This window comes from Coregonus lavaretus (genome assembly GCF_964263955.1).
Source record: "Coregonus lavaretus genome assembly, chromosome: 33".
NCBI classification, from domain to species: Eukaryota; Metazoa; Chordata; class Actinopteri; order Salmoniformes; family Salmonidae; genus Coregonus; species Coregonus lavaretus.
Genome location: NC_140020.1, coordinates 17,757,066 through 17,783,891, shown reverse-complemented (window position 1 = coordinate 17,783,891; position 26,826 = coordinate 17,757,066). Strand labels below are relative to the sequence as shown.

Here is a 26,826-nt window from a genome sequence, read left to right as displayed (position 1 = left end):
CTAAAGGAAAAGGTAATGCATCATGTACATATCTCAGTACATACAATGTTGATAATCCACTCTATCCAGGTACTTCCAGAGAGTGTTTATGTCTGTACAATCTTAGAAAGAAAGGTGCTATCTAGAACCTAAAAGGGTTCTTCGGCTGTCCCCATAGGAGAACCCTTTGAATAACTTTTTTGGTTGCAGATGGAATCCTTTTGGGTTCCATGAACAATGCTTTCCACAAAGAGTTTTACATGGAAACCAAAAGGGTTATCCTATAGGGACAGCCCGAATAACCCTTTTTTCTAAGAGTATAGAGGGCCACCCGAGAGGTTGTATGTCATTTTTTTGTGTGTGTGTGGGGGGGGGGGGGGGGGGGGCAGCCTATGGCAGCCTGCTAGGCTAAGTGATAAGCACCATACAGTGAGGGAAAAAAGTATTTGATCCCCTGCTGATTTTGTACGTTTGCCCACTGACAAAGAAATGATCAGTCTGTAATTTTAATGGTAGGTTTATTTGAACAGTGAGAGACAGAATAACAACAAAAAAATCCAGAAAAACGCATGTCAAAAATGTTATAAATTGATTTACATTTTAATGAGGGAAATAAGTATTTGACCCCCTCTCAATCAGAAAGATTTCTGGCTCCCAGGTGTCTTTTATACAGGTAACGAGCTGAGATTAGGAGCACACTCTTAAAGGGAGTGCTCCTAATCTCAGCTTGTTACCTGTATAAAAGACACCTGTCCACAGACAAGAATGGGCTGGAATGGGCTACAAGACCATCGCGAAGTAGCTGGGTGAGAAGGTAACAACAGTTGGTGCGATTATTCGCAAATGGAAGAAACACAAAAGACTGTCAATCTCCCTCGGCCTGAGGCTCCATGCAAGATCTCATCTTGTGGAGTTGCGGCAGGTAGCTTAGTGGGTAAGAGCGTTGTGCCAGTAACCGAAAGGTCGCTGGTTCTAATCCCCGAGCCGACTAGGTGAAAAATCTGTCGATGTGCCCTTGAGCAAGGCACTTAACCCTAATTGCTCATGTAAGTCGCTCTGGATAAGAGCGTCTGCTAAATGACTAAAAATATAAATATATATATATAAAATATAATGAGGAATCAGCCCAGAACTACACGGGAGGATCTTGTCAATCATCTCAAGGCATCTGGGACCATAGTCACCAAGAAAACAATTGATAACACACTACGCCATGAAGGACTGAAATCCTGCAGCGCCCGCAAGGTCCCCCTGCTCAAGAAAGCACATATACAGGCCCATCTGAAGTTTGCCAATGAACATCTGAATGATTCAGAAGAGAACTGGGTGAAAGTGTTGTGGTCAGATGAGACCAAAATGGAGCTCTTTGGCATCAACTCAACTTGCCGTGTTTGGAGGAGGAGGAATGCTGCCTATGACCCCAAGAACACCATCCCCACCGTCAAACATGGAGGTGGAAACATTATGCTTTGGGGGTGTTTTTCAACTAAGGGGACAGGACAACTTCACTGCATCAAAGGGACAATGGACGGGGCCATGTACCGTCAAATCTTGGGTGAGAACCTCCTTCCCTCAGCCAGGGCATTGAAAATGGGTCGTGGATGTGTATTCAAGCATGACAATGACCCAAAACACACGGCCAAGGCAACAAAGGAGTGGCTCAAGAAGAAGCACATTAAGGTCTTGGAGTGGCCTAGCCAGTCTCCAGACCTTAATCCCATAGAAAATCTGTGGAGGGAGCTGAAAGTTCGACTTGCCAAACGTCAGCCTCGAAACCTTAATGACTTGGAGAAGATCTGCAAAGAGGAGTGGAACAAAATCCCTCCTGAGATGTGTACAAACCTGGTGGCCAACTACAAGAAACGTCTAACCTCTGTGATTGCCAACAAGGGTTTTGCCACCAAGTACTAAGTCATGTTTTACAGAGGGGTCAAATACTTATTTCCCTCATTAAAATGCAAATCAATTTATAACATTTTTGACATGCGTATTTCTGGATTTTTTGTTATTCTGTCTCTCACTGTTCAAATAAACCTACCATTAAAATTATAGACTGATCATTTCTTTGTCAGTAGGCAAACATACAAAATCAGCAGGGGATCAAATACTTTTTTCCTTCACTGTCTCTGTCCACTGCAGAGTCCTGATGTCCTTGTTGATAAGAGGGCTGGAACACTGTGACATCATGGTGACATTGATCACTACTCCACTGTCCACTTTGCCATCCCCAGAACCACAGATACATTCAGAATACCAGAGGACATAACTGAAGGTGTATTTACATACCTTGCAGCTTTGAAACCCCTATGAGAGTCAGTGAAATAAAACACTGATTTTTTTTAGGATTAAGCAGAGTGTACTCAGAGACTAACAGACAATGGTCTTTACTGTTTACTGGAATTCATGTGGGAAGAGCTGCTGGACCATGTTACACAGTCCTATAAACATAGAGGTGTCGCATAGAGCATCTCACTCTGATCTCTGGTGTCTTTCAACACATCATGATTGAATGCAGATTAAAACACTGCCACAGCTACACGTTTCTCTGACTGCCCATACAGTGAATGAATAAAAGGTCAGTCACAGAGAAGCAGGATATCTGAAGCTTGCTTGCTATTTTCACCACAAACATGGGAACCCTATGGGAATGAAGATTCAAACGTGTCCTGGAAAATGTTAATAGAGTAATTACAGAAGTGGTTTAAGAAGTGTGGAAGCCAGAATCACACTGGATGTTTTGAACCAGAACGGGTTATGCAAATGTCTCAGTGGGTTCAACAGCACAGGTGGAGAGAGGGGAGGAGGGACTGTAAGGGAAGGAGCGGTTGAGAGAGGGGTGGAGATAGGGGTGGAGTGGTTGAGGGAGAATGGAGGGGTTGAAAGAAGGGTAGAGGGGTGGGCAGAGGGGAGAGGGGTGGAGGGGTGGAGGGAGGGGTGGAGATAGGGGTGAAGTGGTTGAGGGAGGGTGGAGGGATTGAGAGAAGGGTAGAGGGGTGGAGAGAGGGGTGGAGGGGTTGAGAGAGGGGTGAAGAGAGGGGTGGAGGGATTGTAAGGGATGGAGGGGTAGAGAGATAGGTGGAGATAGGGGTGGAGTGGTTGAGGGAGAGAGGGTTTGAGGGGTTGAGAGAAGGGTGGAGGGGTTGACAGAGGGGTTGAGGGGTTGAGAGAAGGGTGGAGAGGTTGAGAGAGGGGTGGAGAGGTTGAGAGAGGGGTGGAGAGGTTGAGAGAGGGGTGGAGAGGTTGAGAGCCGTACCTCTGCTGATCCTCTGCTTCTCTCCAGACAGGATACCAGGAGTATCAATCACACTGATGCTCTCCAGAACAGGGTTGGGCAGCTGGGCACACACAAACCTACAGGACACACAGACATGGCCATAGACATGGTCAGATAGATAGCCCAACACCGAAGAATTACAGAGCCTACATGATCAAATCAGACACAGAAAAAGAGTCAGACGGACATAAGACAAATACTCACAGACTGACACATAGACACACAGACAGATAGTCAGCTGTTCTTCATGTAAAATAAAGTATTGACCAAGTTAGTCTTAGGATTCGAAAAGGCAACTGGTAATGTTTGACATTTAACCAGGTTACAACTGTGAGATTGGCTGTTTCTTATCTATGGAAACATGTTCACACTGATGGAAATACAACTGATAATAAATCAGAATGTTAGATACATAGTTGAGCTGAACTCTACCCTTTACTCTTGGACTCTTCACTTCGCTTGGGGAACGTGCATTATACACATTGTTATCTGTTTCAAACTGTTTTCTGAGCCAAGCCAACTTTCTGTATACTTCCTGTGTGGTATGATCTACAGATTTGCACAACAAACAGCGGCCGTACGCCAAGAACCCTAAGAACCCTTACTCCACACATTTGTTATGCTACTTAACATTGTCAGAGCCACCTGCAGAAACCATCACAAACCATGTGTTCATAGCATCTCCCTCAGGAAACACGCTATGAGACCACAGCCTGACAGTTGAAACCCTAAGTGGATTGCTCCCTCACCCTCTTGTGATCCAAAGTATGAATGGCATAATTAAGAAACCCTTTATAGTTAATAAGGCAGCGAGCAGCAAGCAGCGAGCCCTTACCCAGAGCGAGGTGTGAGGTATGTACAACACACACACATCAGATGATAAGGGTAAACAGACCCACTGACAGTCTGCCGCAAAGGGGAAACCCTGGGCGGTGAGCAGAGGGAAATTCAATCAGAGGTGGAATGTAGAGCTTGTGTAGCAGGTTCAGGAGTCTCTCCTCGTGCCATGATATCGTCCTGTGACATGATATCATCCTGTGACATAGTAAACACAGCTACCGTTGAGAAAGGCTAAACTTAATTTTCACTCTCGCACCTCCCTCTTTTTCCTTTTCTCAAGGACGGTGAGTTTCATGCCAACAGAGAAATATTTCATACTTTGGCATTTACATTTTAGTCATTTAGCAGACGCTCTTATCCAGAGCGACTTACAGTTAGTGAGTGCATACATTTTTCATACTGGTCCCCCGTGGGAATCGAACCCACAACCCTGGCGTTGCAAGCGCCATGCTCTACCAACTGAGCTACATGGGACCTGTAAGCTAAGCAACTTACATTGCTTCCCTACATAAATCAAAGCACTGGGAGTATTCCAAAACGAATTGAAATGTCAAATGGTAATCTGACACTTATTTGAAACTCAGCAGGAGCACAGAGAAACACTCACATGACTCACTAGAAGAGTTCCAGATAATTGTTTTGGGCAATTGAGCAACAAACTCAAAGCAAGTTTGAAAAACGTATTCTCCCAGGGGCCTTTAAAATGTGGAACTCAAAAAACAACTATCTTTGATGCACAGTATTCATATTCAACGCTAATAAGTTACTGAACATTCACCCTTCCATCTTTGATAAGGAAACTAAAAACAACCCGTAACAGTGAGCTTTTCATTTGCTGTATACAAACATGAGTCATCCAACTATTTAGATTAATTCAAACACTATATGTGGACTGCTATAGTCTCACCTGTTGAGAAAGGCGTTTCCGAAGGCGTTGAGCTTCCTGAAGGGTTTCTTGGGGTCGACCACCAGGGCATTGCCAGGGATCAGCCCCTCCGTGTCTCCATGCATCACTGCAATGAAGGAGTCTGTGGTGGGCTCCGGCCCGATCCGCATGCCAGGGAAATCCTGCTCCAACAGGTATCTGGGGAGTAATAGGAGACATGGATCTCTGGTTATGCTTTTCTTTATTGTCCACTATCTTAGTTTACATTTTACTTTACAGCCCCTGTACACCTGCCATTTACATGGTAAACGTGTACTTACACATCTTTTTAAAGAAAATACTAGCAGTGTTGAATTATAGGGTCACGGTCCAAGAGTTGAATCTTTGATCAGTCCAAATTGATATCACAGATGTCAAATCTCTTCTAAATAGATATTTGTGTGTAATATTGTAACGATTTAGTATAATTCTATAGAATGTGCAGAATCCTACAAATGCATTGAATCGTAAATACTAGATTAGGCTGGTGAATCATTACTGAAGGCAATAAAATGTCATTTTAAACCACTTTAAACACTTAAAGCACTAACAGATGTGAGGTCAACCAGCTGATACTCTATATATCCACTCCACACACACCCTGTCATAGGGGTCAACAGTGCCGGCTAGTACTGTCTCTCTGTATACACTGTTTAACTCCATAATACAGTGCCATTGCAACGATAGATGTGAGGAGCACTTACACAACCCAGAATATATTGTCTCACTGTCCAGACCCAGATGTTTATCCTTCCCACTAGGGTTGGGCGGTATACAGATTTTCATACCGTCATACCGTTTCTGTACCATACCAAGGGTATACAGTATTACCGAAAGTGCACACAAGGGGCGCTATACACCCCAAAAAAGTATAAATTGTCTTGACGCACAAAACAATTTACGCAACAAGAATCTTGATCCAGGTAGGGATTGAATGTCTCTGCGATAACCAAGAAGCTTGATCTTGACATCTAGCCAATTAGCTAGCTAGTTAGCAAACCAAATGCATAGCTGGAACCCTGAGCTGGATATAATTTATTTGACAAATCTTAGATTTCTTACAGTTATTCGTAACTTATAGTTACAGTGCATTTGGAAAGAATTCAGACCCCTTCACGTTTTCCACATTTTGTTACGTTACAGCCTTATTCTAAAATGGATTAAATAAATAAAAATCCTCATCAAAATACACACAATACCACATTATGACAAAACAAAAACAGGTTTTTAGAAAATGTTGCACATTTATATAAATAAATAAGAACATACCTGTATTAAGACCCTTTGCTATGAGACTCGAAATCGAGCTCAGGTGAATCCTGTTTCCATTGATCTTCCTTGAGATATTTCCACAACTTCATTGGAGTCCACCTGTGGTAAATTCATTTGATTGGACATGATTTGGAAAGGCACACACCTGTCTATATAAGGTCCCACCGTTTACATTGCATGTCAGAGCAAAAACAAAGCCATAAGGTTGAAGGAATTATCCGTAGAGCGCCGAGACAGGATTGTGTTGAGGCACAGATTTGGGGAAGGGTACCAAAACATTTCTGCAGCATTGAAGGTCCCCAAGAACACAGTGGCCTCCATCATTCCTAAATGGAAGAAGTTTGGAACCACCAAGACTCTCCTAGAGCCGGACGCCTGGCCAAACTGAGCAATCAGGGAGAAGGGCCTTGGTCAAGGAGGTGACTAAGAACCCGATGGTCACTCTGACAGAGCGCTAGAGTTCCTCTGTGGAGATGGGAGAACCTTCCAGAAGGACAACCATCTCTGCAGCAGTCCACCAATCAGGCCTTTATGGTAGAGTGGCCAGACGGAAGCCACTCCTCAGTAAAAGACATGACAGCCCGCTTGTTGTTTGCCAAAAGGCACCTAAAGGACTCTCAGACCATGAGAAACAAGATTCTCTGGTCTGATGAAACCAAGATTGAACTCTTTGGCCTGAATGCCAAGCGTCACGTCTGGAGAAAGCCTGGCACCATCCTTACGGTGAAGCATGGTGGTGGCAGCATCATGCTGTGGGGATGTTTTTCAGCAGCAGGGACTGGGAGACTAGTCAGGATCGAGGGAAAGATGAACAGAGCAAAGTACAGAGAGATCATTGATGAAAACCTGCTCCAGAGCGCTCAGGACCTCAGACTAGGGCGAAGGTTCACCTTCCAACAGGACAATAACCCTAAGCACACAGCCAAGACAACGCAGGAGTGGCTTCGGGACAAGTCTCTGAATGTCCTTGAGTGGCCCAGCCAGAGCCCGGACTTGAACTGGAGAGACCTGAAAATAGCTGTGCAACGACACTCCACATTCAACCTGACAGAGCTTGAGAGGATCTGCAGAGAAGAATGGGAGAAACTCCCCAAATACAGGTGTGCCAAGCTTGTAGCGTCATACCCAAGAAGACTCGAGGCTGTAATCGCTGCCAAAGGAGCTTCAACAAAGTACTGAATACTTAGGTAAATGTGATATTCCGGTTTTTATTTGTAATACATTTGCAAACATTTCTAAAAACCTGTTTTTGCTTTGTCATTATGGGATATTGTGTGTAGATTGATGAGGGAAAAAACGATGTAATCAATTTTAGAATAAGTCTGTTACGTAACAAAATGTTGAAAAAGTCAAGGGGTCTGAATACTTTCTGAATGCACTGTATAAGGACTGGCGTAGCATGCACCCCCGCAGCCCCTGTGAGGCGGGGGTGCCCCCAACCCCCCCCCCCAGCATTTTTTTACAATTATTATTGTTATTTACAGCATTAAAATCATACCGTCGATATTTCGAAATACCCCGGTGTGCGGAATAAACGGTATATCGCCCAAGCCTACTTCCACAGCTCTGCAACTGAGACTTTGGTGAGATAAAGGGAGGCTGAGGGACTGCGTTATGTCTGTCGTGATGGCAACGTTAATGAATGACCTTGTGTGTGTGCAAGTGTGTGTGTGCACGGAAACAGACTAGAGAGGAAAGAGCTAAGCCTGTGTGCTTTCATAATGTTGAGGACTGAGGAGTCAGCACAGACACACACACACAAACACAGGCCTAGCTCTTTCACTGCCACTCTTCCTACTGCAGCCGCTGCTGCTTGCTTCCGCCACATAGGCATGTCCTCTATGAATAATGCACCACAGCACAGGAAACTGAAGACGCTGCCTATGGCCCTATCCTGCAGGACAATGGCCTCACATAGGCTACTCTCCATTTCTCTGTGGTTTGTGCCCTAACTAGCCCAGTCCACCTCTCAGTTACCTCTATCCCCAAGCCATTAGGGAGGCTAGCTCGGGAAACTCTGACAGTTGACTGAACCATGACAGTCACAGGCAGAATAGGAAACCAACACAAAGCCATCACCTGACTTCGTCAGTGCTGAACCGTAGCTGATTAAATATTCAAACATTTCCAACTTTTGAAACTGACATACAGTGCATTCGGAAAGTATTCAGACCCCTTCACTTTTTCTACATTTTGTTACGTTACAGCCTTATTCTAAAATGGATTAAATAAATACAAATCCTCATTAATCTACACACAATACCCCATTATGACAAAGTTAAACAGGTTTTTAGATTTTTTTGCAAATGTATAGAAAATTTAAAACAGAAATACCTTATATACATAAGTATTCAGACCCTTTGCTATGAGACTCAAAATTGAGCTCAGGTGCATCCTGTTTCCATTGATCATCCTTGAGATGTTTCTACAACTTGATTGGAGTCCACCTGTGGTAAATTCATTTGATTGGACATGATTTGGAAAGGCACACACCTGTCTATATAAGGTCCCACAGTTGACATTGCATGTCAGAGCAAAAACCAAGCCATAAGGTTGAAGGAATTATCCGTAGAGCTCCGAGACAGGATTGTGTTGAGGCACAGATTTGGGGAAGGGTACCAAAACATTTCTGCAGCATTGAAGGTCCCCAAGAACACAGTGGCCTCCATCATTCCTAAATGGAAGAAGTTTGGAACCACCAAGACTCTCCTAGAGCCGGACGCCTGGCCAAACTGAGCAATCAGGGAGAAGGGCCTTGGTCAAGGAGGTGACTAAGAACCCGATGGTCACTCTGACGGAGCGCTAGAGTTCCTCTGTGGAGATGGGAGAACCTTCCAGAAGGATAAACATCTCTGCAGTACTCCACCAATCAGGCCTTTATGGTAGAGTGGCGAGACGGAAGCCACTCCTCAGTAAAAGGCACATGACAGCCCGCTTGTTGTTTGCCAAAAGGCATCTAAAGGACTCTCAGACCATGAGAAACAAGATTCTCTGGTCTGATGAAACCAAGATTGAACTCTTTGGCCTGAATGCCAAGCATCTCGTCTGGAGGAAACCTGGCACCATCCCTACGGTGAAGCATGGTGATGGCAGCATCATGATGTGGATGTTTTACAGCGGCAGAGACTGGGAGACTAGTCAGGATCGAGGGAAAGATGAACGGAGCAAAGTACAGAGAGATCCTTGATGAAAACCGGCTCCAGAGCGCTCAGGACTTCAGACTGGGCCGAAGGTTTACCTTCCAACAGGACAATGACCCTAAGCACACAGCCAAGACAACGCAGGAGTGGCTTCGGGACAACTCTCTGAATGTCCTTGAGTGGCCCAGCCAGAGCTCGGACTTGAACCCGATCAAACATCTCTGGAGAGACCTGAAAATAGCTGTGCAGTGACGCTCACCATCCAACCTGACAGAGCTTGAGTGGATCTGCAGAGAAGAATGGGAGAAACTCCCCAAATACAGGTGTGCCAAGTTTGTAGCGTCATACCCAAGAAGACTCGAGGCTGTAATCGCTGCCAAAGGTGCTTCAACAAAGTACTGAGTAAAGGGTCTGAATACTTATGTAAATGTCATATTTCATATATATATATATATATAAATTATATATATATAAATTAGCAACAATTTCTAACAACCTGTTTTTTCTTTGTCGTTATGGGGTATTGTGTGTAGATTGATGAGGAAAAATAAGAATTTAATCCATTTTAGAATAAGGCTGTAACGTAACAAAATGTGGAAAAAGTCAAGGGGTCTGAATACTTTTAGAATACACTGTATATGGCCTGGATTCAGCATAAATGTTTTGTCAGTGCTTTCTGATCCCTCAAAATATGCTTTAGCAAAATAAACAATATATAGTGCCTAAGCACAAAATTAAGTATTTTTATATTAAAAGCTACCAGAGGTGAGAGATTTGTATCCGGTGAAATGTGGTCCATATCTAATCCAATCTTGTCCAGGGATTGGTATACCTGGAATTCAGCATATGCCTGGTATAATCGCAACCAGAGAGACATTTCAGGGATTTCTCTCTCTGTCTGTACCAAGGGACCACGACCACGCCTGGTTAAAGAATGTTGTTTTAGTGTCACTGTGTATTTCAAAGGACTGCCTAATTAATATCAGTCATATGGCCAGACTGAGACAGAACCCTACCAACCAACCCACACTCAGCTGTCATTCTCATCCACATATGCAAAAGCATCAGAATAAAGCTCTACTCATCTAATGCTATTCAATTACTTAACCGCAATATGATAACTTGCTTGCAAATAAGTATACAATCTATAAAGGGCTATGAAGTAAAAGTGCCCTAAAACTAATTTAGTATCCCAAACTCAGTCCTCAGAACCCTAAGGGGTGCACATTTAGTTTTTTGCCCTAACACTACACAGCTGTTTCAAATGATCAAAGCTTGATGATTGGTTGATTATTTTAATCAGCTGTGTAGTGCTAGGGCAAAAAACAAAATGTGCACCCCTTGGGTTTCTGAGGACTGAGTTTGGGATACCCTGCTCTACATGATTCCAGACTGATGTCTCGCACTTGTCGCGCCTCTCTATAACTCCTGGACTAGTTGCTCTGGAAACTATTAGTGACTATAAGTTGCTATAGCAATAAGGGAATGGATGAGAGGGTTGGAGACAGCAGGGTTTATCAGTGACACCAGAGGACTGCACCTCACCATTGGCCTTAGGATGGCAAGATAAAAACTAGCAAGCTCTGGCATTACTGCACAGCAAGAGGGATGCACTTAGTCTCACTAGTAAAGTTTGATGTGGAAACATGTCACAAAGGCAATGATACAAGTAGAGAGCAGGAAAAGGGTACTAGGCTACACATCAACACACAGAACAGGTTCAACTACTTTCTGTCTTTCACCTGCCCATACAGCACACATATTTGATTGTAGTTAATTATACACTGAACAAAAATATTACACAACATGTAAAGTGTCGGTCCATGTTTCATGAGCTGAAATATAAGATCCCAGAAATGTTCCATATGCACAAAAAGCCTATTTCTCTCAGATTATTTTACATCCCTGTTAGTGAGCATTTCTCCTTTGCCAAGATAATCCATCCACCTGACATGTGCGGCATATCAAGAAGCTGATTAAACAGCATGATCATTACACAGGTGCACTTTGTGCTGGGGACACACAACACAATGCAACAGATTTATATTTTTGTTTTGAGGGAGCGCGCAATTGGCAGGAATGTCCACCAGAGCTGTTGCCAGAGAAATGAATGTTCATTTCTCTACCATAAGCCGCCTCCAACGTCATTTTAGAGAATTTGGCAGTACGTCCAACCGGCCTCACAACCGCTGACCACGTGTAACCACGCCAGCCCAGGACCTCCACATCCAGCTTCTTCACCTACAGGATCGTCTGAGACCAGCCACCCAGACAGCTGACTTCTGCACAAACTGTCAGAAACCATCTCAGGGAAGCTCATCTGCTCGTCGTCCTCGCCAGGGTCTTGACCTGACTGCAGTTCGGCATCGTAACAGACTAAAGGTGGGCAAATGCTCAGCTTCGTTGGCCTCTGGCACGCTGAAGAAGTGTGCTCTTCATGAATGAATCACAGTTTCAACTGTACAGGGCTGATAGCAGACAGCGTGTATGGTGTTGTGTGGACGAGCGGGTTGCTGATGTCAACGTTGTGAACAGAGTGCCCCATGGTGCCGCGGGGGTTATGGTATGGGCAAGCATAAGCAACGGACAATGAAACACAATTGCATTTTATCGATGGCAATTTGAATGGACAGAGATACCGTGATGAGATCCTGAGAGCCATTGTCGTGCCATTCATCCGCCGCCATCACCTCATGTTTCAGCATGATAATGCACGGCCCCATGTCACAAGGATCTGTACACAATTCCTGGAAGCTGAAAATGTCCCAGTTCTTCCATGGCCTGCATACTCACCAGACATGTCACCCATTCAGCATGTTTGGGATGCTCAGGATCGACGTGTACGACAGTGTGTTCCAGTTCCCGCCAATATCCAGCAACTTTGCACAGCCATTGCATAGGAGTGGGACAACATTCCACAGGCCACAATCAACAGCCTGATCAACTCTATGCGAAGGAGATGTGAGGCAAAATGGTGTTCACACCAGATACTGACTGGTTTTCTGATCGATGCACCTACTTTTTTTAAGGTATCTGTGACCAACAGATGCATATCTGTATTACCAGTCATTACCAGTCATAGATTAGGGCCTAATGAATTTATTTCAAATGACTGATTTTCTTATGTGAACTATAACTCAGTAAAATATTTGAAATTTGTGCATGTTGGGTAACATTTTGGTTCAGTGTACATGGTTAAAGTCTAGACATGCATAGAGTTCCCAAGCCATTACTCTGGGAGTAGCAATGTTATTTAATTTACAGTTCAGCGAAGGTGTTTGTCCTATATTTAGCATCTTCGGCTGGCAGTCATGGTGACCGTTATTAGATCAAATGCGTGACCTTCGCTGCACGGAGCTCGATTTAATTCTGGCCTCCCATCTCCAAACAAAGTGTGCTTTGTCATAGGCTCAGAGAGACCAAAACACTTCCTTTTATGTTCATGATTTTTGCATCTGCCCTTGTATTCCCTTTGATGAGCACTAAGTGTGATGGTTGGCATGCCACTTAGCAGTCCATAGGGAAATGCTGGAATTTAACATGGAAACATGATCTGTTCGATGGTCATGGACTAGTTTGCAGACAAATCAATGGACCAGCTGACATTCCTGTGTTTAGTGGGTGTGACTACAAGGGAAAATTGATGCAGTTAATTAGTGTAAGATAAAATAAGATATACACTATACAGTTGAAGTCGGAAGTTTACATACACTTACAGTGAGGGAAAAAAGTATTTGATACCCTGCTGATTTTGTACATTTGCCCACTGACAAAGAAATGATCAGTCTATAACATTAATGGTAGGTTTATTTGAACAATGAGAGGCAGAATAACAACAACAAAATCCAGAGAAACGCATGTCAAAAATTTTATAAATTGATTTGCATTTTAATGAGGGAAATAAGTATTTGAACCCCTCTCAATCAGAAAGATTTCTGGCTCCCAGGTGTCTTTTATACAGGTAACGGGCTGAGATTAGGAGCATACTTTAAAGGGAGTGCTCCTAATCTCAGCTTGTTACCTGTATAAAAGACACCTGTCCACAGAAGCAATCAATCAATCAGATTCCAAACTCTCCACCATGGCCAAGACCAAAGAGCTCTCCAAGGATGTCAGGGACAAGATTGTATACCTACACAAGGCTGGAATGGGCTACAAGACCATCGCCAAGCAGCTTGGTGAGAAGGTGACAACAGTTGGTGTGATTATTCGCAAATGGAAGAAACACAAAAGACTGTCAATCTCCCTCGGCCTGGGGCTCCATGCAAGATCTCACCTCGTGGAGTTGCAATGATCATGAGAACGGTGAGGAATCAGCCCAGAACTACACGGGAGGATCTTGTCAATGATCTCAAGGCAGCTGGGACCATAGTCACCAAGAAAACAATTGATAACACACTACGCCGTGAAGGTCTGAAATCCTGCAGCGCCTGCAATGTCCCCTGCTCAAGAAAGCACATATACATGCCCGTCTGAAGTTTGCCAATGAACATCTGAATGATTCAGAGGATAACTGGGTGAAAGTGTTGTGGTCAGATAAGACCAGAATGGAGCTCTTTGGCATCAACTCAACTCGCCGTGTTTGGAGGAGGAGTAATGCTGCCTATGACCCCAAGAACACCATCCCCACCGTCAAACATGGAGGTGGAAACATTATGTTTTGGGGGTGTTTTTCTGCTAAGGGGACAGGACAACTTCATCGCATCAAAGGGACGATGGACGGGGCCATGTACCGTCAAATCTTGGGAGAGAACCTCCTTCCCTCAGCCAGGGCATTGAAAATGGGTCGTGGATGGGTATTCCAGCATGACAATGACCCAAAACACACGGCCAAGGCAACAAAGGAGTGGCTCAAGACGAAGCACATTAAGGTCCTGGAGTGGCCTAGCCAGTCTCTAGACCTTAATCCCATAGAAAGTCTGTGGAGGGAGCTGAAGGTTCGAGTTGCCAAACGTCAGCCTCGAAACCTTAATGACTTGGAGAAGATCTGCAACGAAGAGTGGAACAAAATCCCTCCTGAGATGTGTGCAAACCTGGTGGCCAACTACAAGAAACGTCTGACCTCTGTGATTGCCAACAAGGGTTTTGCCACCAAGTACTAAGTCATGTTTTGCAAAGGGGTCAAATACTTATTTCCCTCATTAAAATGCAAATCAATTTATAACATTTTTGATATGCTTTTTTCTGGATTTTTTGTTGTTATTCTGTCTCTCACTGTTCAAATAAACCTACCATTAAAAGTATAGACTGATCATGTCTTTGTCAGTGGGAAAACGTACAAAGTCAGCAGGGGATCAAATACTTTTTTCCCTCACTGTAGGTTGGAGTCATTAAAACTTGTTTTTCAACCACTCCACAAATGTCTTGTTAACAAACTATAGTTTTGGCAAGTCGGTTAGGACATCTACTGACACAAGTAAGGTTTCCAACAATTGTTTACAGACAGATTATTTCACTTATAATTCACTGTATCACAATTCCAGTGGGTCAGAAGTTTACATACACTAAGTTGACCGTGCTTTTAAACAGCTTGGAAAATTCCAGAAAATGATGTCATGGCTTTAGAAGCTTCTGACAGGCTAATTGACATCATTTCAGTCAATTTGAGGTGTACCTGTGGATGTATTTCAAGGCCTACCTTCAAACTCAGTGCCTCTTTGCTTGACATCATGGGAAAATCAAAAGAAATCAGAAAAGAAATTGTAGACCTCCACAAGTCTGGTTCATCCTTGGGAGCAATTTCCAAACGCCTGAAGGTACCACGTTCATCTGTACAAACAATAGTACGCAAGTATAAACACCATGGGACCACGCAGCCGTCATACCGCTCAGGAAGGAGACGCGTTCTGTCTCCTAGAGATGAATGTACTTTGGTGCGAAAAGTGCAAATCAATCCCAGAACAACAGCAAAGGACCTTGTGAAGACGCTGGAGCAAACAGGTACAAAAGTGTCTATATCCACAGTATAACGAGTCCTATATCGACATAACCTGAAAGGCCGCTTACCAAGGAAGAAGCCACTGCTCCAAAAACGCCATTAAAAGCCAGACTACAGTTTGCAACTGCACATGGGGACAAAGATCGTACTTTTTGGAGAAATGTCCTCTGGTCTGATGAAAAAGGGGGTTGCTCGCAAGCCGAAGAACACCATCCCAACTGTGAAGCACGGGGATGGCAGCATCATGCTGTGGGGGTGCTTTGCTGCAGGAGGGACTGGTGCACTTCACAAAATAGATGGCATCATGAGGAAGGAAAATGATGTGGATATATTGAAGCAACATCTCAAGACATCAGTCAGGAAGTTAAAGCTTGGTTGCAAATGGGTCTTCCAAATGGACAATGACCCCAAGCATACTTCCAAAGTTGTGGCAAAATGGCTTAAGAACAAAGTCAAGGTATTGGAGTGGCCATCACAAAGCCCTGACCTCAATCCTATAGAACATTTGTGGGCAGAACTGAAAAAGCGTGTGCGAGCAAGGAGGCCTACTAACCTGACTCAGTTACACCAGCTCTGTCAGGAGGATTGGGCCAAAATTCACCCAACTTATTGTGGGAATCTTGTGGAAGGCTACCCGAAACGTTTGACCCAAGTTAATCAATTTAAAGGCAATGCTACCAAATACTAATTGAGTGTATGTAAACTTCTGACCCACTGAGAATATGATGAAAGAAATTAAAGCTGAAATAAATAATTCTCTCTACTATTATTCTGACATTTCACATTCTTAAAATAAAGTGGTGATCCTAACTGACCTCAGACAGGGAATTTTTACTAGGATTAAATGTCAGGAATTGTGAAAAACTGAGTTTAAATGTATTTGGCTAAGGTGTATATAAACTTCCGACTTCAGCTGTACCAAAGTATGTGGACACCAGTGGCGGTCAGTGCCGTTTAAGATGAGGGAGGACGATTATTTTTCATGAGCATGGCCTTATTTCTATTACAGCATATTGGATGACTCTCATTCATATTCCATTCACCTAGTTCAATGTAACAGCGATAGGTTTAGTCTACTACATGATACTCAAATGTTCCCTATACCCATCATGAGGTTGCTACTGCTACAACCTAGCCAATTAATGAAAGTTTACAACATAGATTTACACAGGTCGAGAGACAAATTTGAGGTGACAGACAGTGACATTCAAAACCGCCTTGCACACTCTTGCCTGCATCTAGCAAATATAGGGTGTAATCATTAGTCCAACAGTTGCAAATTAGAGTTTCTATTGGACAAATTCAGGTATGTTTATCCCCGTTTTGTTCTGTTTGCTTCCATTTAACAAATGTTTTTGAACAGAATCGGCGGAATGAATACACCCCTGATCACGCGTAAATAGAGTTCACTCTCATAACAGCCACGTTGTATTCCTTCTCTTCCCTTCGCTTGAGGACTTCAATGCACAACAAATCAGCTGTATGTAACCAGGCGAAAAAACCTTTCCAAACCAAACCTCTACAAACAGCCTACATCATTGTCACCATATTAGCTAAAGTAACGTCATAGTCAGCATAGATAATAGAAATAACGCGTTAGTAAACCCGCTACAATCATGCAGTAACGTTAGTTAGTTACAGTCAGTAAGCAGTTATACCAGCGGGCCTCGTGGCAATAAATTAGTAATACCAAAAACTTACCTTGACTTGGAAGAGTTCCAGTGTTGTGTTGGAAAGTCATAGCCAGCTAGCTAACATAGCATCCCTCTGTTTGAGCAGGGTGTTTCAGTAGGCTAAACTAGCTAGCTGCATTTGCTAGCTAAGTAAGTTGTCACGCCCTGGCTCTGGGGACTCTTTAATGTTGAGCCAGGGTGTGTAGGTTTATTATTTGGTTTTCTATGTGTTTCATTCTAGATAGTTTATTTCTATGTTGGCCAGGGTGGTTCCCAATCAGAGACAGCTGTGGCTCGTTGTCTCTGATTGGGGACCATACTTAGGCAGCCTTTTGGCATGTATGTTTTGTGGGATCTTGTTCCGGAAGGTTTGTGTTCAACCCAGGACTTCACGTATCGTTTGTTTTGTTGTTTTGGTTTGTGTTGTGTACTGAAATAAAAGAATGTACGCATATCACGCTGCGCCTTGGTCCGCTTCATCTAACGACGGCCGTGACATAAGTAAAACTAAATCTCTCTCTCTCTATTTCTCTCTTGCTTCTCCTTCAATTTGGAAGAAATTACTTTGTTCAAAACTGTTCAGCTATTGTCTTTCTCTCTCTTTGAGTCAACTACTCACCACATTTTATACACTGCAGTGCTAGCTAGCTGGAGCTTATGCTTTTAGTACTAGATTAATTATCTGATCCTTTGATTGGGTGGACAACATGTCAGTTCATGCTGCAAGAGCTCTGATAGGCTGGAGGACGTCCTCCGGAAGTTGTCATAATTACTGTGTAAGTCTATGGAAGGAGGTGAGAACCATGAGCCTCCTAGGTTTTGTATTGAAGTCAATGTACCCAGAGGAAGACGGAAGCTAGCTGTCCTCCAGCTACACCATTGTGCTACCCTACAGAGTGTTGTTGAGGCAACTGTAGACCTTCTTTGCAAAATAGTGTGTTTTAATCAGTTATTTGGTGATGTGATTATATTTAGTATAGTTTTATCTAAAAAGGATAACTTTTTTAATGTTTTACAATTGAAATTTGTATGAAATTCACTGAGGAGGATGGTCCTCCCCTTCCTCCTCTGAGGAGCCTCCACTGGTGGACACCCCTTCAAATTAGTGGATTCAGCCATTTCAGCCACACCCATTGCTGACAGGTGTATAAAATCGAGCACACAGCCATGCAAACTCCACATGAAACATTGGCAGTAGAATGGCCTTTCCAACAAGTCACCTTTCCAACAAGTCAGTTCGTCAAATTTCTACCCTGCTAGAGCTGGGTCAACTGTAAGTGCTGTTATTGTGAAGTGGAAACGTCTAGGAGCAACAACGGCTCAGCCGTGAAGTGGTAGGCCACACAAGCTCACAAAATGGGACCACCGATTGCTGAAGTGCGCAGCGTGTAAAAACCGTATGTCCTCAGTTGCAACACTCACTACTGAGTTCCAAACTGCCTCTGGAAGCAACGTCAGCGCAAGAACTGTTCATCGGGAGCATAATGAAATAGGTTTCCATGGCCGAGCAGCTGCATACAAGCCTAAGATCACCATGTGCAATGTCAAGCGTCGGCTGGAGTGGTGTAAAGCTCACTGCCATTGGACTCTGGAGCAGTGGAAACGCGTTCTCAATAATGGTCTGGGACTGTTTTTCATGGTTTGTGCTAGGCCCTGTAATTCCAGTGAAGGGAAATGCTACAGCATACAATGACATTCTAGATGAGTCTGTGCTTCCAACTTTGTGGCAACAGTTTGGGGAAGGCCCTTTCCTGTTTCAATGCCCCCGTGCACAAAGCGAGGTCTTGATTTTGGAATGAGATGTTTGACGAGCAGGTGTCCATATACTTTTGGTCATGTAGTGTACTTAGTCCATATGAGATGGAAATGTGTCCTCTGCTTATTTTCCCAACCCCTCTCATATACACACACACACACACACACACACACACACACACACACACACACACACACACAGTAAAATACTACTTGAGTAAATGTCTCAAGTATTTGGTTTTAAATATACTTAAGTATCAAAAGTAAATGTAATTGCAAAAATATACTTAAGTATTAAAAGTAAAAGTGAACGTATAAATCATTTCAAATTCCTTATATTAAGCAAACCAGAAGGCACAATTTTCTAGTTATTTTAATTTATTTACGGATAACCAGGGTCACACTCCAACACTCTGACATAATTTACAAACAAAGCATTTGTGTTTAGTGAGTCTGCCAGATCAGAGGCAGTAGGGATGACCAGGGACGTTCTCTTGAACATAGGATCATTTTCCTGTCCTGCTAAGCTTTCCAAATGTAACGAATACTTTTGGGTTTCAGGAAAACGTACAGAGGGAAAAAGTACATTATTTTCTTCAGGAATGTAGTGAAGTAAAAGTTGTCAAAAATATAAATACTAAAGTAAAGTACAGATACAAAAAAAAAACTACTTAAGTAGTACTTTTTACTTAAGTACTTTACACCAATGATAATAACATATGATAACGCTAGATTCCCATAATCTACTTCTATCTTTTTGTAAACTCATCTATACAGTACCAAGTGAATGCTGTATAACCAAGAAAGCATTTTTGTCTGTTGGAATGTATTATCCCTCTTCTCAAGTCAGAGTACCATATGTCAATATTTGACCTGTGTCTGCCCAAGGTTGAACTGGAACCCAGTCAACCATCCAGTCAACCCAAACACTAACAGATTTATCTCCCTAGGATAATTGTTTTGTTCAATAAAAGCTAATTCTTGCATCAAGCTGTGAATATGCAGTGACTGCCATGCATTTAATGTCCCCTCTGTTTGCATATCGGTGCATAACTCTCTAGTGTTTTGGCCTACTGATCGGCAAGCAAAGTACTCACCAGTAACATTTCAAACACAGACGTACCGTATGAAGCTGGTCTTTCCAGTGGAATATTGCCCCACAAGGAGAACCATGGGTTTGTTGTCAAAGTCGGCATCCTCTAAGGCGGGCGAGTGGAACTCGTGGAACTTGTAGTGTTCCTCCAAGGGCAACAGTTTGGTTTTGTAGAGCTTCTTGAGGCCATCGCTGACTGTCTGAAAGACCTCAGGATCCTTCTTCCTCCTGTCATCGGTACCCAACCAGCTGAACATGATGCAATTCGATAATGGACAACCTTATACTCTATAGAGATCTCTATTGGTGTTTTTTCTATTTCTATTCTAGTCTTCTATTCAAATAATTTCGGAGGATATGTTTGTCATTGATTTAGTAGATGGTTTGTTTTTCCTTTCAATCAAACATTATGCAGACACATCCTTCAATGGAAGCGTTCCTCAAGTCCTTACAAGCCAAACACGAGACACAGATGCATTCAGACGACTATAAGCCAGCTAATTAACTAGACACATACTAGCGATGCTAAATCATTTCTACATGCACATTTTCATATCACAGCTATAATGCACGATTTTCATTCAAGCTGTAGAGGAATCCCGAACATGATGCACGTATCAAGCTCAGCTGTCAAATTGTGATCTCGTCTTACATTTGAATACTGATGCGGTTGAAGCTTCAAAATACTGTGCTAAATAATAGACCTTCTCGAGTCAAATGAAGAAAAACAATATAGCTATAATAAAGCTCTATTCCTACTGCTGCGTATAATGTTGTGCGGCCACTGGCTTCCCCGGCTTCGTTACTGCAGCAGATTTAAATGCCTGTCTGACAACGAAACCTGATCCGAAAGGAAATGCCCAACTACTGGCAAAGCCCCACCCAGTATTACAGCGACTGAAGGTAGTGATGGCAGCGCCATATTGGCGGATGATGGGATGAGGGACCAGTTGCATCTCATTGTTGTTGCTCCTCTAGTGGTAATACAATGTAACAAACAAGGCGTAATCACAACATCGAAATTGCTAGTCATCAGTTGCAAAACTTTTGTCTTTAACAAGCTGTCATCGTACATTACCAAGGAAAATAGAAAAGTACTATGTCAACATTTTCATATGCCTACACATACATTATATTGCTTGTGTCATTTGAGGAATTTATATATTTTTTAATAAAAAACGTATGACAATATTTTAATAAAATCTTCACATAAAAATGTAAAATACAAAAGTGTTACAAAAAGTGTACTGATGATGCAGTCCACAAATGATGGAGGGTATAATGGAAGATAGAATGGAAGAGACGATACAACAATTTGTCTCAAGTGTAGGGAAGGCCTACAGCGGGGTTCTTCAATTCCAGTCCTGGAGGGCCGAAACACCTCCGTTTTTCATCCTCTCCTTCTAATCAGGGGCTAATTCAGACCTGGGACACCAGGTGAGTGCAATTAACTACCAGGTAGAAATAAAAAACAGAAGTGTTTCGGCCCTCCAGGACCGGAATTGAAGAACCCTGGCCTACGGTGTAGAATGTAGCCTACAGCGATGTCAAAAGTCGTAGACACCGTTGTCCAAATTTAAAGAGAGGGGGGCAGAAGGCCAGCGCCATAGTAGGACATACACTGAGTGTACAAAACATTAGGAACACCTGCTCTTTCCATGACAGGTGAATACAGGTGAAAGCAATGATCCATTGTTGATGTCACTTGTTAAATCCAATTCAATCAGTGTAGATGAAGGGAAGGAGACAGGTTAAATAAGGAAATGTAAGCCTTGAGACATGGATTGTGTATGTGTGCCATTCAGAGGGTGAATGGGCAAGACAACATATTTAAGTGCCTTTGAACGGGGTATGGTAGTAGGTGCCAGGCGCACCGGTTTGAGTGTGTCAAGAACGGCTACGCTGCTAGGTTTTTCACGTTCAACAATTTCCCCTGTGTATCAAGAATGGTCCACCACCCAAAGCATTGGAGTCAACATAGGCCAGCATCCCTGTGGAACGCCTTCGACTCCTTGTAGAGTCCATGCCTCGATGAATTGAAGCTGTTCTGATGGCAAAAGGGGCTGCAACTCAATATTAGGAAGGTGTTCGTAATGTTTGTACACTCAGTGTATATACTTCTCCTTACAGTCTATTTGAAATAGCAGTATGACACCTGCTGGACAACAATAGTTTATACAATGGTTTATGGATTATTCCACGACTGACCACCACTAGATGGTGAAACTAGATGGTGCAACAAGACAATACTTTTGTGATCCATTTGAGCTTTATTCTTTAAGTCTAGAAGTTCATTCTAGAAGTAAATCTTAGCGTGATTAGACAATATCAAAAGTACAGTATAATATGTATATACAAGTTTAGAATGTAGAGTGGAGAATGCATGTGTATCTGGAGATTAAAGAAGTAGGTCCTAGCCTATGCCCAAGCCCACTGAATTGTCGATAAAGATCTATTCTATTTTCTATTCTATTCTATTCTATTCTATTCTATTCTATTCTATTCTATTCTATTAGTCTTTTGTAACCAGACCTCATCCCACCTGTGTAATGGTCACCAGTATTATATTAGGCTTCCCTTTAACTCTGGGGAAAAAAACAGAAACTGGAGCTGAACTATGCTGCATAATTAATTAAAGATTATATCCATTAAGTTGGGTGGAATCAAGTCCTATTGATATAAACATCGCAAGTACAATAGACTACAAAACCTTGTACATTATGATTTGCACGGTAGGTGGTGCTAAACCCATTCAGATATTATAGGTACCCCAAACCTCGTATTTTGATCTAGCTGGACTGCATCAAGTGTAGTACCTCGTAGCTCCAGCGAGTCATAGCTCACAGCCTAGCTACCAGTTCGATCATAGAGAATCTCGCAACCAGGGCAGTCATTGGGCACGCGTCTGGAGCAAGCGAGCGTGCAGCATTCGAGAAGACGAACCAGAGAATGAGAGTAGAGCGCAAAACCATGTCTCCAGAACCTACTTTTCTAGAAATGTGCTTCTCGTAGATTGCCCCGCCAATAAAGGGGCGATATCTGCTCCAGTAACTCATAGGAAAATGAAACGGCTTTCTCGAAAGCTGACTTTGGCTCTGGTGGTGCTTTGTTGGATTGCTGCACTACTGTATTTGATACTCCTCAGTAGGCAGAAAGTATCGGACCTGGGGACCAAAGACGCACAGTACGGAAAGGTAAGCAGCACTATCAGTCCTTATCCTATATAATCGTATCTAGTCTATATCCCACATGCAGGTAAGTTAACTTCCTATGCATTTAGCAATAGTGTAGGCTAAACTCGGATCAAGTGCATGCGTGCGCGCAGGTAAAGTGTAGGCTCGCAGGTAAAGTGTAGGCTATGTGTGCGTGTTTCTATGTAAAACAATTATTTAGGCTTGAGATGGTGTCAGCATTTCCACTCAGGTGTCGTCAGATAGTGTATCACGGCTTCTGCTCTACATTGCTTTCTATAAGTTTTCACATTAGCCAACAACCAGTTGTTTCTAACTTTTTTTATTCGTGTTGACTGAATGTGTCCATACCTTATTGCAAAGTGCAGTTTCAATTGGTTATAATGAGTTTGTAAATTGAGGTTTAGATGCGCTTTCTGTACATTCCAAACTGAAAAGAAGATACACTGTAAGTCATCCTATAATCTATAACCAAATAAACATCTGATATGTAATGCCACGTGCACAAAGAACAGTCAGACGCTCACTAAATTGGTATGAACAAAAGTTTCACTAAAGTGTAGGCTACTACACAATTTATTAATCACTGATATAATTAATTCCTCAAATACTTGAATTTCTTAAAGCCTTGATAACATAATTTAATACATAGCCATACATTTCTGCCTATTGGTCTTGCTGTTCTGAAAATTCAGCATTAACCATTCAAGAAGTACAGTCATTGACTTGTAATATGTGGTCCCTGTGTGAACTGATGAACATAATGTGATGGAATAATAATATCTACCATTACCAAGACAGCCAGACAGTGGCAATTATAGCCATAACAGGTGTAACCTTTTACAGCGGACACATTTCTGTGCTTACTCCTATTTTATACTGAACAAAAATATAAATGCAACATGTAACAATTTCAACAATTTTACTGAGTTACAGTTCATATAAGGAAATAAGTCAATTGAAATAAATTCATTAGGCCCTAATCTATGGATTTCACATGACTGGGAAGGGGCACAGCCATGGGTGGGCCTGGGAGGGCATAGGCCCACCAACTTGGGCACCTGGCCCACCCACTGGGGAGCCAGGCCCAGCCAATCAGAATGAGTTTTTCCCACAAAAGTGCTTTATTACAGACATAAATACTCCTCAGTTTCATCAGCTGTCCAGGTGGCTGGTCTCAGACGATCCCGCAAGTGAAGAAGCCAGATGTGGAGGTCCAGGGCTGGCGTGGTTACACGTGGTCTGCGGTTGTGAGGCCGGTTGGACGTACTGCCAAATTCTCTAAAACGACGTTGGAGGCGGCTTATGGGAGAGAAATTAACACTCAATTATCTGGCAACAGCTCTGGTGGACATTCCTGCAGTCAGCATGCGAATTGCACACTCCCTCAAAACTTCAGACATCTGTGGCATTGTGTTGTGTGACAAAACTGCACATTTTAGAGTGGCCTTTTATTGTCCCCCAGCACAAGGTGCACCTGTTTAATGATTATTTTGTTTAATCAGCTTCTTGATATGCCACACCTGTCAAGTGGATGGATTATCTTGGCAAAGGAGAAATGTTCACTAACAGGGATGTAAACAAATTTCTGCACAACATTTGAGAGAAATACTATTCTGGGATCTTTTATTTCAGGTCATGAAACATGGGACCAATGCCTTACATGTTGCGTTTTATATTTTTGTTCAGTATATAAAGGCAGCTTTAATGAAACTATTTACACTTTTCCCCTTGACTTTAATCTTGTTTTGCTGAAGTGCAGAAGCCAGATTTCATAATATTTTGTGGGCCAGTTATTCTAGTATATATGTGTATATATATATATATATATATATATATATATATATATATATATATATATATTTTTTTTTTACTGCAAATGCCTAGGGTCAATGAGCAAGTGAGTGCTTTTCAGTGTAGGAGCTAGCTGAATGGCGGAATTAGACGTGTGAAGTAGGCACTCAAGTCTGGCTTGATTGATTCAGTGTCAAAATGGTATAGGGGCCTCTATCAATTGAAGAAGTTTTAGCCTGAGAGGGTTGTTTGGGGTTCTGGAGTTGGAATGTTCATGCAGAGCAGTGTAAATGTGGGGGAAAAGATTGAAATAAATGAAACGCATCTATTTTCAAGAAGCTGAGTTATGGGTTGAAGGGTTGTAAGAAATGATTTGTGGAGTAAACAGGGAAGAAAAATGTGTAGTCTGTGGCAAATGCAGCTGCACAGATAATAAAACATATATTGTGGGTATCTGTCGTTCAAATGCAAATGCTATATTCCCACTCAGTGTACTTTCACCATGTAGGTTTGTTTACCTAGCTGCTTTGTGAACAATAAAAGCTACAGACTGCCTATATCCGTAGCAGAACATGGATTCATCCTTCCTTTGAAGAACACAGCGGTTTCTCTCCCCCTCAAGCTCTGTCTTTTGGGGGTATTTGAGCTATTCCTGATGCAGTTTTTTCAACTCCAGATTGGGAGCTGTTGCAGCATAAAGCACAGATCCAATAGGGGATCTAGCTTAGTCTTTCCATCCCCAACGATGTACTCTTTCTATGAACCAGCTGTGTGCCACCAGGCTTTAATTATGAATTTTACCTCATTATGTGTGGCATTTCAGCAGCACACTATTCTGTACAGGGCTTTGCATGTGGTTGAGACTCACCTGGAGCTGTGGATGGGGAATGTTACTAATATGTGACCATAGGATAATTGGTTAGTTTTTATGTAAGTTGTACTGTAATCTTAAATGACTTGTAGGATATACAGCACACCCTAATTGTTTTCAGGATAAAAATTCACTTCGACTTGCTTCTGTCTATATGTGTTTTTATTACTCATACTGGATTCTATTCTTCCTTCTAAAAAACCTTACCGGCTCATTCCCATTCCTCCAGCTCTCAACATCTGAGTTATTTTCATAAGTCGTGTCTGTTTCCAATGGAACTCCCGCCTGGTGAACAAACAAGATAGATATTCCAATCACTGTGTTCAGCTTGTGTCTCACAATGCCAACGACTCCCAAATGCTCTAGTCTACACGATTGGAATTATGAGTTTTCTCCCCTGTATGAAATTGAATTTTTGTGCTTTTTCCCATTGCTGATAGAGGAACGAGGGAGAAAGACAATGAGTTCTGAGGATAAACATAACTGAAACTGAGGGTTGGAATGAAGATGTTTTACACATAAGGGTTGCTCCTAAAGATCTTCATGATTGGTACAGTAGGTGTTATAGGAATGTGCTAGGATTACTGTGAAGGGGCTCAAACTGTGTGATATTGAGTCATCTTGGAGTGAGAGAGAGTGTTTGTGGTTACACAGTAGCTGAAGAGAAGATGCACTAATTGTCTAAACATGTGTTTGTGTAAAGACAACGCTTGGATTGTGTCTGAACATCATGTTGGGCTGAAACGTATTACATTTCTGTGCTTGTGCACAAAGTCTTTCATTTTCTCTGACGTGGCATTTGGACAGTAAGAGTAAAAGGTGAGTGTTATTGGAAGCCTTGTGTACTGTGGATAACATGTGATCACAGTACACCCAGTGAAAGACCTAAAGGTTAATGTAGCTTCTAAGGATCAACAGCAGCTTGTGTTTTTATGTGGCTCCTCAGGCCTCCTGAATGGTAGCTACTGAAGGAACTATGAAAACACTTAGCAAAATATGCAGTGTCCTTTTTATAATTTACTCTCAGAGTGTTCCACAAAACCAATCTCCTGTTAAGAGAAACACAGTAGCACGCCTCATT

The 26,826-nt window shown here is 42.6% G+C and overlaps 2 protein-coding genes across 3 annotated transcripts in view; one reads left to right on the top strand and one right to left on the bottom strand.

Moving 5' to 3' along the window:
* The window catches only part of LOC311108690 (EH domain-containing protein 3-like), a 42,904-nt gene extending 22,208 nt beyond the window's left edge, over window positions 1-20,696 (bottom strand). Inside the window, exons 1-4 of one of the 2 annotated variants that reach the window (XM_084151409.1) lie at window positions 20,542-20,696; window positions 19,920-20,117; window positions 5,001-5,177; window positions 3,233-3,330 (exon numbers count right to left, since the gene is read on the bottom strand). In XM_084151409.1, coding sequence (XP_084007535.1) covers window positions 3,233-3,330; window positions 5,001-5,177; window positions 19,920-20,117; window positions 20,542-20,543 — 475 coding nt within the window. In that variant the 5' untranslated portion in view covers window positions 20,544-20,696. Of the gene's footprint in view, window positions 1-3,232; window positions 3,331-5,000; window positions 5,178-19,919; window positions 20,232-20,541 lie in introns of those variants that run through there. The other variant, XM_084151408.1, reaches the window with a different exon arrangement.
* A 2,056-nt stretch (window positions 20,697-22,752) lies between these two features.
* The window catches only part of galnt14 (UDP-N-acetyl-alpha-D-galactosamine:polypeptide N-acetylgalactosaminyltransferase 14 (GalNAc-T14)), a 116,926-nt gene continuing 112,852 nt past the window's right edge, over window positions 22,753-26,826 (top strand). Inside the window, exon 1 of the mRNA XM_084151303.1 lies at window positions 22,753-23,083. Coding sequence (XP_084007429.1) covers window positions 22,952-23,083 — 132 coding nt within the window. The 5' untranslated portion in view covers window positions 22,753-22,951. The remainder of the gene's footprint in view (window positions 23,084-26,826) is intronic.